This window comes from Megalops cyprinoides, chromosome 20 (assembly GCF_013368585.1).
Source record: "Megalops cyprinoides isolate fMegCyp1 chromosome 20, fMegCyp1.pri, whole genome shotgun sequence".
NCBI lineage: Eukaryota > Metazoa > Chordata > Actinopteri > Elopiformes > Megalopidae > Megalops > Megalops cyprinoides.
In genome coordinates, this window is record NC_050602.1 from 18,967,531 (window position 1) to 18,982,261 (window position 14,731).

The 14,731-nt window shown below is 43.1% G+C and overlaps 1 protein-coding gene across 1 annotated transcript in view; it reads left to right on the forward strand.

The window, feature by feature from the left end:
* The first annotated feature begins 2,202 nt into the window (after positions 1-2,202).
* The window catches only part of LOC118795986 (potassium/sodium hyperpolarization-activated cyclic nucleotide-gated channel 2-like), a 40,787-nt gene continuing 28,258 nt past the window's right edge, over positions 2,203-14,731 (forward strand). Inside the window, exons 1-2 of the mRNA XM_036554811.1 lie at positions 2,203-3,334; positions 8,239-8,662. Of these exons, the coding sequence (XP_036410704.1) occupies positions 2,214-3,334; positions 8,239-8,662 (1,545 nt within the window). The 5' untranslated portion in view covers positions 2,203-2,213. The remainder of the gene's footprint in view (positions 3,335-8,238; positions 8,663-14,731) is intronic.

Consider the following 14,731-nt stretch of genomic DNA (forward strand, 5'->3'; position numbering starts at 1 on the left):
TCTGGTAAGTATTCTTGTGACTAACAGCACTTTAGGATATTCTTGGTTGTCTAAAAGTAGAAAGTGTTAGAGATCATTAGGAGCAAAATCAATACTGGGAAATATCAGGAGGGTGCCACTTTGTGATTCAAGTGCTGTGCTTGGTTTATTTTTAGCCTGAGTGGCAAAACATTACCACTAGAAAGTAAGGATGTCGGCATGGTTTTGAAGAGTACATCTCCTCTCATTTACTTGTGATGTGATTCTTAAGGATATTTCTTCTGAACAAATGGCAATATGGAATGTAATACAATGTTATACCATTTTAGAATTTATATTAACTTTTGTATTGTATAACTTATACTAGTTTATTTTTACCAGAGTTTCAAATCCAGAGTGACACACAAGGCAAGATTCATGAAGTCCATCAAGAGAAACGAGGGCATAGGTACAGAACAGCAACTAATACATCAGTGTGGAAGTGCCATTCAGAACAGCACCTAATACATCAGTGATGGTGTCAGTCTGAAAAGGGCTACAATATAAGTTTGGAACAAAATTAACAATCTGGAAGGCAGTGAAGCAGCCTTCACAATCCAGGGTAAACAAACAAGTTTGTCAACCATATATCTGCACCGGGGTTGCCCTACAAGCACTGGCTTTCAGACAAGAAAAATAGTTTGGAAAACAACCATTATTCTTTGTCAAAGGCTAGCTTACACTTTTTTAGTTTTAAAGTTTATTTACAGTTTCACAAGAATTGCAGCTATTTTCAAATAATTCAGACACTGGTATTGGCTGAAATTGAAATGAACACATATAAATATTAATCCAACATATTATTCATAAAGTAGTAATTTCATTGGTAAATGTTTCAGTAACCTAACAGTCAATAAGATTTTTCTACTTGAATTTGTACTACAACTTACCACCCACAAATTCAGACGTCCCAAAGATCTCACATGATGCCAGGACACCAGTGACCTGACATGCAATGCCAAAGCTGCAAACAAACGATTATAGAATTGAATACCATTATAATAAACTACAGTATGAAATTAACATCGGAAGCGCTAATTTCAGGTCTGTCATTTGTCTTAAAACTGGACTTTGCCGCACAAAAAAAAAAAACTGAAGAAATGAATGAAGTCACCTCGGTCCACAGATTTTTGTCTGCTTCACTGCTTGTTTATAAAATTTAGCTAGGTATTGGGAAAAGACCAAAGCCTTGTCATTTTGAGTGCGAATCTTTAAATATGTAACTACATGTACATGCCTAAGCCTGGGAGTGGGTGAAGAAGAGGAGCGGCCAGTGCGGGCGTGGTAGCAACACTGCTACTGCTCGTGTGCGCGAGGGAGGGGCCGTGCATTCGGTACGTCACCACAGCAGAATGCCTCTATAGAATAATTTAACGAAGCTGTTTTTGAAGTCTGTCCCGTATTCCGTACAGACATCCTTTTCTGCATATTAACAGGCGTGTCCAACAGCGAGCGAAGCCATGCGTTTTCCTACAAATTCAACAGGCTTCAGGCAATGACCTCATGCTGTGCAGCGCATTGAGCAACAGCTGTCGTTCCGGTTCAACGCTTGAGGGCGCCAAATCTATGTTTGATTGGGCAAGCAACATAGGCACTCTTAAGAAGTTGGCATTGTGGACGCCTTCTGCCAGTGACGACATCGTTGAAAGAATATAATTTTAATAGCCCGTTGTAAATTCCACATCACATTTATGCGCACCTTAAAACATCGTCTACCCTAATCATAGCCATTTTCCAACCCATACGACAAGAACAAAGAGTTCTTTGAGGTGAATGTAATTTAGAATTAATCTAAATACACTTGAGATACGGTATCAATCAAATACATCTAAGATATATCGCAAAATAATAGTGGAACTAGTTAACTGTGTGATGAGCTTCTGAACACATTTTCAAAAGAACAGATGGCGGCAAGAGTATTCAGTGACCTTCATATTAGTGACCGCTGTGTACTGCATTTACCTAGCTAACCTTGTGAAGCACACTTGAATGCTGTTAAACAGCACGTTCTCTCCGGTGTAGTTTGCAAAAAAGTCACGTCTCTCTCTCTCTCCCCCTCTCCCTCTGTTTCGCTCCATCTATGGCGCCCTCCCTCCCCCCCTCTCTGTCTGGATTTCTCGAGATAATTGGATCCAAATTTTGATCTTCGCAATGTCATGCACAAAAAAGAGGATTTTCCGGGCTCTGTCGCGACCATGAGGAAGAGAACGAGCAGCAGCGGGAGCGGCCAGAACATCACAGCGGGGGCTGTGACTACTAGTGCCGCCAGTGGGAAAAGTACCAAGAGCTGCTTTGCGTTCGTCTCCACTGCCGCTCCGGGTTTAAAGCCCGGTGCGGGAAGCGACGCCCTCATGGATGAAGCGGAAGACGGCGAGGAGGAGCCCAAATTTCAGCAACCGCGACTGCGCCGAGCCGGTGGAAGCGGCAGCGGCGGAGGCGGCGGCGGTGGTGGTAGTATACGAATGAAAAACTTCTCCTCAGGAGGGGGAGTCACGTCGACACCCAGTAAGAACTTGAACAATAACGAGCTCTGCCTATTGCAAGGAGAGGGGTCTACACGTGCAGCTTCAGTAGCCAACCCAACCGCTGCGAAGACGTGCCAGGGAGATGGCTCTGGACGTGGCGGCACAAACAGAGGGGGAGGAGGGGACGCTGGTGCCGGTTTAGCGGCGACCGCGGAGGCTACAAGTGCTTCAGGTGATGGTAGCAACGGCGCGGCTCCCATCACAGACATGAAATGCAACAAAAACGGAGAATGCCGGCGGGACTCAGGCTCGGCGGGGAGGCAGAGCCCTGTTGCACCGAAACAAGAAAAGCAAAGTGGCGACGAAGTTGGAGTCGAGGACGGGAGTAAGCGAGCATCCTGTAACTCTACAACGGCCGGCATGGACGGTCCAGCCACCCCTGCCGGATGCTTGGCACAGGCACAGGGACAGGGCAGCGAGACTGCGACCACCGGCGTCTCTACCACTGTCACCGCTGTCTCGGAGAAGAAGGACTCGAAGGTTTCCTTCTCCAACGCGCCGAGCAGGAAAGCGTCGTCCTCTGTGCATGGGCCGGGTCAGACGCAGTCCCAGCAGCCCAGGAATTCTGTGACTTTTCTCAAGTCTGAGGACGGGCCTCAGCTCGTGACCGAGGATGGGGAGCCGCGAGGGAGCCAGGCTAGTTTCATGCAGCGCCAGTTCAGCAGCATGCTGCAGCCGGGAGTCAACAAATTCTCTTTGCGTATGTTTGGAAGTCAAAAGGCCGTCGAAAGGGAACAGGAACGTGTTAAATCGGCAGGCAACTGGATTATTCACCCGTACAGTGATTTCAGGTAATGGCTAACTTTTACTATGTTGTCGGCTGAACGCTGGAAATGACATGCATAAACCCCATGTACCAAAACAGAACTACAATGTGGGAGCTTTGAAATACAGTATATTTACAAGTTCAGGGTCTCTGGTACTGGTGTTGCTCTTGAGTCTGTTGTAGTTACCAAATGTCTGATGAGTGGGCAGCAGGCCACACTTTGCACTGCTGCGTGTCAATGCCCCAAACTTGTGGCGATGTATCAAGATGTATCTGAGCTCTTATGGTCATTTCACATTGATATTTTAAGTACGTTATCAAACTGAATAAATTACTATGGTAGGTGAGAAAGTCTTGCTCTTTGCAATAACTTTTCGAAATTTCCTAATTGTAAAGAATAAGTTGCTGTCCCGTACTTGAGAATGCGTGCCAGTCTGGCAAAATACGATTTTCTACTAATTTGCACATTTGGTGTTTTGTTTGATGCAAAGCTATGAACTTGGAACAGTTAACAGCTCCTGCCTTAAAAATGAGGAGAAATAAAACCTTCATCTGGAGCTTCATAACTTAACAGTGACTCGAGTGTTACAAGAAATTACTTGCTCTTATAAATTAGAATAAATTAGAATAATCCTGAGAGTCTGGCAGCTGGTCTGGCCTCGCGACCAGTAGTGCAGTTCGTTCTGACGTTGTTCTGTGGCCTTGTCCGCAGTGATGACCCATCTCCCTCCATAGATGAATACGGAGTCTCTTCAAACCTCTCCAAATTTCGAAATACAGTTATAAATTAAAGATGTGCTGATTAGTGGAAAATTAAGTAAGGTGTTGACCAAGGTAGATTGAATAATAAGAATGACATGTTGGTGTTCAACAAGAGGCTTGTCTGAAGGGCTAAACTTTGTTGTGTTCGTTACAAAGAATATCAATGCGACCCAGTAGCTGCCCTTTTAAATCCAGTATTACAGCTATGATTTCAAGATTAAAGATACGGACAGTAATAAACAATCTCTGCTCAGTGGTTTAGCTTTCTAGTTAATCCCAGAAACAATTGATAGTTATTTTCCTAGAAAATAAGCAAAATAGACACCACTATAATGGTCAATGGAGAAATGGTCCTCATAATTTTATTGAAAGAATGCATGTAAAATCACGTGTTAGTTGATTACAGTAACTTAACACGCGCTGCTATTCTACTGTTGCCCCGGGTCTTTGGAATAACTGGGATATATTTAACATGTTACAGCAATGTGCAAATTCAAGTCTGTTTTCATGAGGCATGACTTCTTCACTCACAGCTATATAATACGTGCTCGTCTTGACCGGTATTTCAGTGATCCTTTGTCTGAAATAATTCATCCTCTCCTCAGGGGGCACACTGTACGCTGCAGAGTTCTGCAGAATTGGGTATGTTTGAGCGGAAATGATCTGAACGCGCACTGCAAGGGAATTGTGTGCATAGTTCTGCAATGTCACATCGACCCAACCGCGCAAATACCGGCAGAATGGACACTTGCGGCAACTTCAGCTGCCTGAACGTTCTGACCGGTGGATTTCTTGTTTTCTGTCGTATTTTGAATTCTTAATCGAAATATTTCGTGAAAATGTGTTTTTGTGCCGTCTGTAAGCCCTTGAAGCTGTGCAGCGCAGTACCCTGTCAAACACGTCAGGGCTCTAAGTTGTTAGGAAACTTCTGTTAAAGCATGCCTTCGCCATTCTGTATAGGATTTATTGTTAAGTATTTGTTTTACGATTACAAAAGAATGAGTGACAATTGAACATGCTTAGCAACAGACGTCTTAACTCTTTCATTTGATACTGTTCCATTTGATCCTTTCTTCTAAGTTCGACGTACTGCACTAAAATGCGTAACGGTGTTTCGTCAGCTTCATTTCAGTAGCTTATATGTGTGAGCTACTGCCATTGCCATCGTTTCATTGTCTCACATTACCAAGCGGTGTTTTATGTGGTTTTAGCGGTTGCTGAACCTATTTTGATAACATTACGTTAAATAAACTGCCAGATGTTCGCGTGTAGTTGTTTCCACCAAGAGGACAGTGACAAGGGGCACCTGATTTGGTTGATCAGTGTTTTGAATGTGTTAAATCTTAAATCGCGCTGTGGATCGTTTAATGTAATATACATATTCGCTTTCTCACAGCATCTGACGTCAATCCCGGTTTCAACTTTTGTTTCCACTATGAATGCACGCCGTTCATTATCTATGATCTATATCCATGGGTTTTAAAAATTACCATAATAAAAAATAAATAAATAAATAATGATGTCACGCTTCAACTTCACTGCAGTTGTAAAACGTTGTCATTGTCCTATCAAGGCCGGTACATGGCAGGTACAGAGGTAGCCTGTGGAGGGTTCAAAGATAAAGCAGGGCACTCCTTCGGAGCGAGGGCTGGCTGAACATTACTTACTGGTACTCGATTTCAGGACCAGGGACAGCTCTCATTGCGTCCTCGGAGTTGGCGCTGTACCCGGCTTTTTTGTAGGTCACACACGTATCTCATATTCACAATTAGCTTGCACAAAAGCAAACAATTTACTCAACAGCGCAGTGCAGTAGTATGGATCTGAGACACCAGCTGTCTGAACTCTGCTTATGAATGAGTTACAACCTAAAGGTAGTTCTGACGCTTAGTCAAAGGTAAAAGTCAGTGAAACAGCTTACGTTAGACGTGACACGTTGGGTTATGCCATCGACAGTGACACACTTGTAGACGCGGTCTGAAATTACAACACCTCGTTAACATGGCTGTGAATGTTTTAGGTGTGTCAGGAAGCGATATTCAGAATGGGTTCCACAAGACGTCGGGAATGCAACACGACACTGCTAAGTTAAGTACTTATCTGATCTCAGTTCGACAGGGTATTGTATAACGATCAGATCAGCATTTTAAACCTTAAACTCCGATTACAGCATCTGATGCCAACCTAACTGCCTTCTGACGGTGAAGTGACAGGCAATATTTTCATTTCCTGTGCACTCGCAAGCAGTCCATGCTAACAGACAAAATGTTATCGTGTCATGCCTGACGTGTCCCGCCCTCACAGTTAGATAATGGGTAAACACCCCCTCGGTCTTTTGTGATGGGTAAAATCAAATGTACTTCATTGGCACAAAAGCGCAGTTTAGACCTCGTGGCTTCGGTCATGGCGACATGACTCAGCACCGATTCACTTAGCGGATCTTTTTTTCCCTTTTCCCCTAAGACCTTGAGCCCGAGTTCTGTTGTCAAGCGTAAGATTTTCACCCTGTGCTTTTTTGAGAAATATAATGCAACTGGTGAAGTCTTCACAGCTCAAGCACCGTAGTTTTTGAAGGTGTCTTTCCTTAGGTAAACACTTTCAAAATGCCAAAGTGTTTTATGTACGGGACGATTTTTTTCACCCCATTTAAAACAGTGACATCGCTCGAATCGGTGATATTGAAAAGCATATCCGTTAGTATTTAACTTTTTAACTATCTTTCACAATCAGCAAATGTCTCTACATTGTCTGCGTAGAAATTAAATAGCGATTTCCTGGAGGTGACACGCATTTTGTCCTGTTCTTTTGCCCTCCTATTTAGCGTTTTATATTCATCTCCCGTTTCTAGCGGTTAGAATCAATTCGCCTGGCAGCTCCAGTTTCTTCATTTCCCCCACGTTTCAGAATGTCCTTGCGTTGACCTTGCCGTCTGTAAGACCGTAATTCTTAATCACAGACATGTTTTCTCAGGCTCGTTTACATAGGAATCCGGGTGGACGGCTAATGTATCTGTACATCCACCACACTAAAGAGTGAATTTATTTACAAAGACAGAAGCATTGGCAAAGCTCATGTTCCAAGCGATTTAAGAGGGGAATGAACAGACTCTTAATCAGAGATGTCGTATGTCAAATTAATAATTCTCTCCATATCAGTGTCTCTTTTCTTTTCTCTCTTCGTTTTAATTCAAAATGCTCTGCTCTGATATACTCCCTCTCTATTGCTTCATTCTCTCTTTCTCACTTCTCTATACTCCCTAGCATTTTTAACAAAGAGGATATTTTTCAAAAGGCTTTTAAAAAATGAAAAGCAGAACAGTATATTAAAAGAACAAGACCACATAACAAGCTTACGTTTCAATCATTCTTTATGCTTTTATAAAGTGCAGGGTTTTCTTCCTCATTAGTGTAGCAAAGTATATCAAGTGTGTCCCTTTCATATTTTTATTTGTGTATGTAGTATATGAAAAGGATGTTCCAGTTTCAGTTTTAACACCAACATTATGCTCAGTGTGAAAACAATATAAATGCCACCATGCCCATCTTGGCATGCCTTGAAGTTCTAAAGAAAGAACTTTGGGAAGGAGAATTTTCAGACAATCCCTGCACAATTAACCAAAGTCAGATAAACTGGTTCCATCTACTGTTATAAAAATTCTACTTACTATTTCCTTTCCGTGTCAGCTGTTCACAGCACCCCCCTTCCACCCCCATCTCCCCCCTTTCAACATTTGCATTGTGTGGAAATTCATGTCCACTGAGTAGCCAGTTGCTCAGTTTTTGGTGAAAATAAAATTAATCAACATCAGGAAGTGTTTTTTTCTCATTTGTGTGTTAAAGTAGGTGAGAGAAAATTGTGTCATTAGCTTATGTATGCAGTTTTCCCTCACCTTAAGTACATGATACAGTTTTTATCAGGCATCAGATCTTGTGTCATGAACATGTCCTCCTCTGCACTTTGTGTGCTTGAATGAGATCTCTGTGAAGCAATTATTTGCTGGAGGACATCAACACCTTTCAGCAGGGGGCTTTGATAGCTTCCAGGATGGCTGGACCTGCACCTCAACAGCTAACCGAACACTCCAGTGTACGTCAATTAAGACAATCAACTGAAAAGTCAAAAGTCTCTGTTTGTCTCTTTGCTTGTCTTTGTTTTCTCTTGCTGTAGGTTCTACTGGGACTTCACCATGCTGCTCTTCATGGTGGGCAACCTGATCATCATCCCTGTGGGCATCACCTTCTTCAAGGAGGAAACCACCACTCCCTGGATCATCTTCAACGTGGTATCTGACACCTTCTTCCTCACGGACCTGGTGCTCAACTTCCGCACGGGCATCGTGATCGAGGACAACGCCGACATCGTCCTGGACCCTGAGAAGATCAAGAAGAAGTACCTGAAGACGTGGTTCGTGGTGGACTTTGTCTCCTCCATCCCTGTGGATTATATCTTCCTCATCGTGGAGAAGGGCATCGACTCGGAGGTGTACAAGACGGCCCGCGCCCTGCGCATAGTACGCTTCACCAAGATCCTCAGTCTGCTCCGCCTCCTCCGGCTCTCCAGACTCATCCGCTACATCCACCAATGGGAGGAGGTGAGCGGGGACACGGGTTCCAGAGACCTGGGCGGGGGCTGTGGGTTCAAAACACATTATCTGGGCCATGGATGCGAGGGTGGGTGAACGGGCCATTCTGGGCCTTGGGTTCAAGAGTTGTGCTGGAGGGTTTGAGAGAGATTAGCATGATGAGAAGGGGTGCCAGTGTGGTGTCGCGGTAAGGAGCAGGGCTTGTAACCAAAAGGTTACCAGTTCGATTCCCCGCTGTATGGGGCACTCCTGCTGTACCCTTGGGTAGGGTACTTAACCCAGAATTGCCTCAGTAAATATCCAGTTGTATAGATGGATAACATGTAAAAACCATAACCTATGTAAGTCACTCTGGATAAGAATGTCTGCTAAATGATGATAATAATGTAAATGTAAATGGTTCAAAAGAAATGGGCTTGCAATGGTTTGAGGTGTCACTGTATCAGTCAGCTGATAGTTTTGGATGTAGAGGAATTCTGCATGTACATCTTATGGGGTGTGTCTCTGTGTCAGGATATTTAGGTGACATTGTTTGCTTCTGACTGAGATGCTGTATTTTTCTTGCTAGTTGTTCAGTGTGTGTTTAATCTTTAATGTCATCCTCTGTAGCTCTGTAAACTGCGCTGGATAGATAACTACAAGGAGGAGGTTGGCTTGGCTGAGCACTGAGCAGTGAGTTATGAGTTAAGAATTATGGGTATGCTGAAATACTCTAAGTACATATCGTAAGTTCCAGTTCTGAACTTCATATTCAATCTAACCTAACCTAACTTTTTTATCGTAAGTGTTTTACAGTGGAGATTTATGGAGAGCAAAACATTACCCCTCTAGCAATTTTGGAGCTCATATGTACTTAACGGAGATCTTTGGCAGTTTAAAATAGGGACTCAAGAAAAATGTTATCAAAGCTTATTCATTTCTTTACTCACTGATACAGTGTAAATTCAGTCCAATTCATGGTTTAAAGTACATGCAGTCATGTGGTTTTCTGCTTAGCAGTTCAGAGATATTCCCCGAGATAACGGTTGCTGGTGACCAAGAGGAAAATTTCTAGTGACGTGAAACAAATGTACAGGAACAACAAGTAGCAGGACCAACCTACCAACCACCAACCTGCAAAAAGAGACCTAAACCTTTGATAAATTCAGGTGTGAAGGCTGTAAAGGAAACTGAGTCCCTCAGAGCTATTCTGGCCGAGAATGTTTGAAAGACATATTTTTAGCAAGTCCTGTTGCAATCCTTCCTCTTGGCTCATTGTCACTGATCTTGGAATACCCTCTATTTATGCTCAGTAAGCAAGCCACTTGGTCCCGCTGTAGGCGTGTGGTCTCAGTCCCACATTCATTAAGTGCTATGGTGGTTAGCACAGACAGTCCCTGCTTTTGCCCTTCTCCTCTTCACGTCTTTTTTTCCAGGGGCAGAGCATTCATTTTCCTCTCTGCTGCGACCAGCAGAGTGTCGGCTGTATACCTTGGCTGACTCACAAGAGGCCAACGCCATGCGGGCGTCGCTGACAGGGAGGTGATGAAAGAGTAAACACATTTTCATCAATTACGTCGTCAAGGGGGAGTAACTACAGCACTAGGGCCCACACATCATCATCATGTCTCTCTAATTAATTATTTCCTTACAATCAGTTTTGTTTCAGATCATCGTAGGTCAGCTCAATTCTATCCTGTGTTTTTTTTTCTTCTTTTTTTGTTATAAGTGATGGTTATTATCAAAGGGAACGGATGTGACACTCTCTGAGTCACTATTTATTCATGTTGGTGTTGCTTGTCTGTGGCTTCTGATGAGTGTTCGGCTCTGCACATTACAGTCTGCACAAATTAGCCATGTTATGCGGTGGAGCACTGCTGGGTCTCTCTGTTTGACCTCCTTGTGATTGGATTTCAGAAGCTGTCCCTCGAGAAAGAGACAGGGCAGTGTGCGGCAGAGATTTGGAGGTTTGGAATGTGACACTAGTTCTCTGATGCTGGAACAGGAAGCAACCAAAGGCTGAGTTATAAGAATGCCATTTTGCACAGGTACACTGCAGGTCCTACACATGTGCAGTGTGCATGTGTTGTGGGGTGGCAGAGTGGTGTATTGGTAATTAGTAGGGCTCAACGTTTCTGGTTCAATTCCTCATTGGGGCACTGCTAAATATATACCCATTTATACTGCTAAATATATACCCATTTATACAGCTGGGTATTTACTGCTAAATGACAATAATGTAATGTAATCTATGATCTCAATGTGGATTGGTGGATACAGTCCTGCTGATGTAGTTAGGGGAAATCTCAGCAGATTATCATTACTGTGAAAATTTGGGCATAGACCATTAGATAGGAGGGGCTATATGTCTGGGTAAAACCCTAATGGCTGACCAATTTCTTTATCCGGATCCACAGGGCTTTTTGGAGATGGAGTTGCATTTGCTATTATGAGAGCTGTCCCTGGTGCTGAAGTCCAGGCGTCATCCATCACAGCATCACAGATATGTTTAAAGCTGGATGCTTTGGTAATTGAAGGAGAAAGGGATAACTCCGCTTTTGTTTCAGTGGCTGCTATTACCATGTATATCAGCCATGAAGTTGATTAATGTTCCATTATTGAATGTGAGGCAATTCAGAGTCACCGGAACAGCACACCCCCTGTGCCCGATACTCCCAATAGGTGCTGGCTGCAGAAAATAGAGCCAGACCCTTTTCTGTACTTAACCTGGTCTGTAATAAGTCTACTCATTTCTTTATTAGTTAAGCCATTGCTCCTCAGGTTAGAGCAGGAGAAAACGCACATTTAGCTGCAAGGTAATCAGTTTTCAAATCCTCTCCTAAAACCCCAGGGGCACAGGGGAATTTAACGGGAGGTACATTTGGAGATTGATTTCTCAAATTTCTCAAAAAATCAAAAACTGAGTTTAAATTTTCAAACTTATGTCTACTTTTAATGCTTGGTTTGTCATTTTTTGAAATTTATGGCTTTATTCTGAGGCCTTTGTGTCAGTTTGCCTCTGATCAGTGAGTCTCAGAGCTACCTGACCAAGGGAGTCCTTGTCTTGGAAGAACTGGTTGTATTGCTGTAAGTGCATGTCTGCGTAGTGTAGATGATACCAAAACCGGGCAGCCCTGTGTTGGATTTGAATAGGCAAATGGAAAGGTCCCAGCTCTGCTCTAGTGGCATTTTTGGTGTATTTCCATTAATCTTCTGGATGCTTCGGAATTAATCCAATTGAATGATCTTCACTGGGCTTTTGTCCCAATGTTTGAAGTTGGAATAACTGGGTTAGAAAAATGTATAATCATAAAGGTGTTATTTTTCAATTACACATTATAAGCCAACTTTCTGGTATGTCGGTCCAGCCAAATCTTGCTTTTATTGCATAGAGGTTGCACTGAGCTTTTCTTTTAGAGCATTTATTTCCAGGCTCAAGCACCACCAAGTACTTAGGGAGGAAAGCTCAAGGTAGGTTAGTACAGTTTTCTAGTATAGTGTTACTAAGAGTGAAGCAGTGCCTGTTTCACTGAGATTTTTCTGGAAGACCATAACACTTGTCCATATTGGCTGGCAGGGCCCGCCTCTGACAGTACTGCCCTAATAACAGCGACAGACTCTGCTGTAGTTCCCGTTCTGTTGGAGACATTAGAGGCCATGTATGTTGAGCAGAAACTTCATTTCAGTGTCATGTAAAGTGAAATCTGGGGATTTCTCTCTCTCTCTCTCTCTCTCTCTCTCTCTCTCACTGTCCTTCTCTCTCTCTCTCTCTCTCTCACTGTCCTCTCTCTCTCTCTCTCTCTCTCTCTCTCTCTCTCTCTCTCACACTGTCTCTCTGTCTGCCCTCCCTTGGCCCAAATCGACTTCCTCTCAACCCTTTGTCAAATGGCACTGCTCGCTTTAACCCCTGTTTTGGGGCTGAATTGTTTTTTCTTGAATGAAGAGGGTGCTCCAGCGCAGAGCTCATTCAGCTAATGCAAAACGGCAGCTGTTTCAGCCATTCTCGTGAAAACTACTGTGTGAGGCTGCTACTATCCTGGAGGGCGATGTTTCGGTGACTATTACAGAGGTTGGGGTCAGAGCAGAGGCCGGCATCAGACAGTTTATTGTGAAGACACTGTCTGGCTGGTGTGTTTTTAGGCCACACAGTCCTGCTGGCACTGACAGGCTCCTCATGAATCACAGTGGCTGCTATCTGTCTGCGAACAAAAACATTAGTCCTTAATGGATGCCTCTTGGTTTCTATTTTCTGCCTTGAATAAAAGCTCAGTTCTCTCTCTTTTTAAAATCAGAAGTGCAGTCGTTCCAGTCATTGACGTTCTGTCGGCAGCCTCTGTGTTTGAAGTGGGGTGAGTGACGTAGCGTGACCTGGAGGAATTAGGTTTATTCAGGATAAATCAGACCTTGTGCTTGGTGTTTACTGTGTCCTGTTTTGCTCCATTAGCTTTCCATTTGCAATGAGCCAGGGCAGTAGTTTAGCATCTCATCCAAAGGACAGCACCTTCTACAGCACCGTGTTGCATCACCACATTGGGACACTATATTTACCCGCTCTAGAGTGCCCCCTACTGGCCCACCAACACCAATCTTAACAGCAGCTTTTTTTTACTTAGATTGTCTCCAAGTCTTCCAGCCCAACTTAATGAACACTGTGGTATTGTTTACAAGAGAGGGTGTAAATGATCGAGGCATGGCCAGGTTTTGGCAATAAAGGAAAAGGTCTCTGCCCTGCTGGCCCCAGGCTAATGATCCATGACAAGCATGTTTTACTGTGGATCAATATCCTGAGGCATTAAAATAAACAGATCTGAGCGTGCTCAGTGGGTTACTGCAGCACCATAAATGCTATCCAGACTAGCAATGTAATATGAAGACGCATTTAGATATTAATGACGTGCAAATATATACCTGTACCACCGTCACAATGCATTTTGTTTAAATTGTGCTGATTAATGATCTCAAATTGCTTTAGAGTGTGTGAATGTGTGTTTTGGGTGCAGGGAGGGTGCGAACTTACCTCAGCCACCAGCAATGCATAGCACCCACCCAGGTGATGCATGGCCACCATTCACATCAATAGTTACCACACAAGAGCTGAGCTGCTGAGGCAGAGAATTATTCAGCCCATTAAACTTAGTGATTATTAAATTGCCAGACTGCAACAGTCTCAAGTTTTGGGCTAGGATACTGGGCGACCCTCTACTATTACTGTAATAAATAACCTGGGGTCAATAATGACAATTGTAAATTGTACTAATGCAGGATAGTCCAGGTAAAATACAGACAAAAAACATATTAAAGTCCAGAAAGTACCCCTTATAAACCACAAAGGAAGTACTGTTCGTTCAGTTTGAGAGCATGATTAAGGAAAAAGCGACTTTGACGGGGCCACTACAGTTTGAATAAAGGTAATGAGTCATCCAGCCGATTTGTCCCCCGGCTTCTGCGTTCCTTCAGTTCCCTCTTTTCAGATGTTTTATTTCAAACGCAGCAAGAGCGCAACACTTTGCTCCAATGCAGTTTTCCGCTATAAAAGCCATGCAGCCAACATAAACACTTCGTATTATGTGTCACTGGGTACTAAATAATTCATAAGCCCAATGGATATTACACTCTGTGTTGTTTGGCTATAAATATTGCAGAGGTTAGTACAGCCAGTTGACTTTTAATTAACCCGTCTAAGAATGTGGAGTTAATGGTAACTTTTATTGATGCTGACATTATTGTCAATATAATATAATGCTATTATAAATTACGATGAATCATTTTAATTTACCCGTGAAAGTAAATAGTAAGATAAATTGTTGTAGCAATGCATGCTTGGGTTTGTGGTCTGAGAATAAAACGAAATGTGTACTTTTCTGCTTTTCTGTATTTTTATTTTCTTTAGTGGTAATATTGTTGTGGGACCGAAGCAGTAATATTTCTGGAATAAGCCCTGCTAAAATTTAGAACAACTCAAAATATAGCTGCCACTGCAGCCCTACAGTGAGCTGTAGCACTTTTTTTCTTCCACTTACTGTAATCGCTTTCTGTCTCCTTGTGTTGCCTAGACGACTCTCGTCGAATCCCAAAAAAAAGCGCACGTGGACCCCTGCA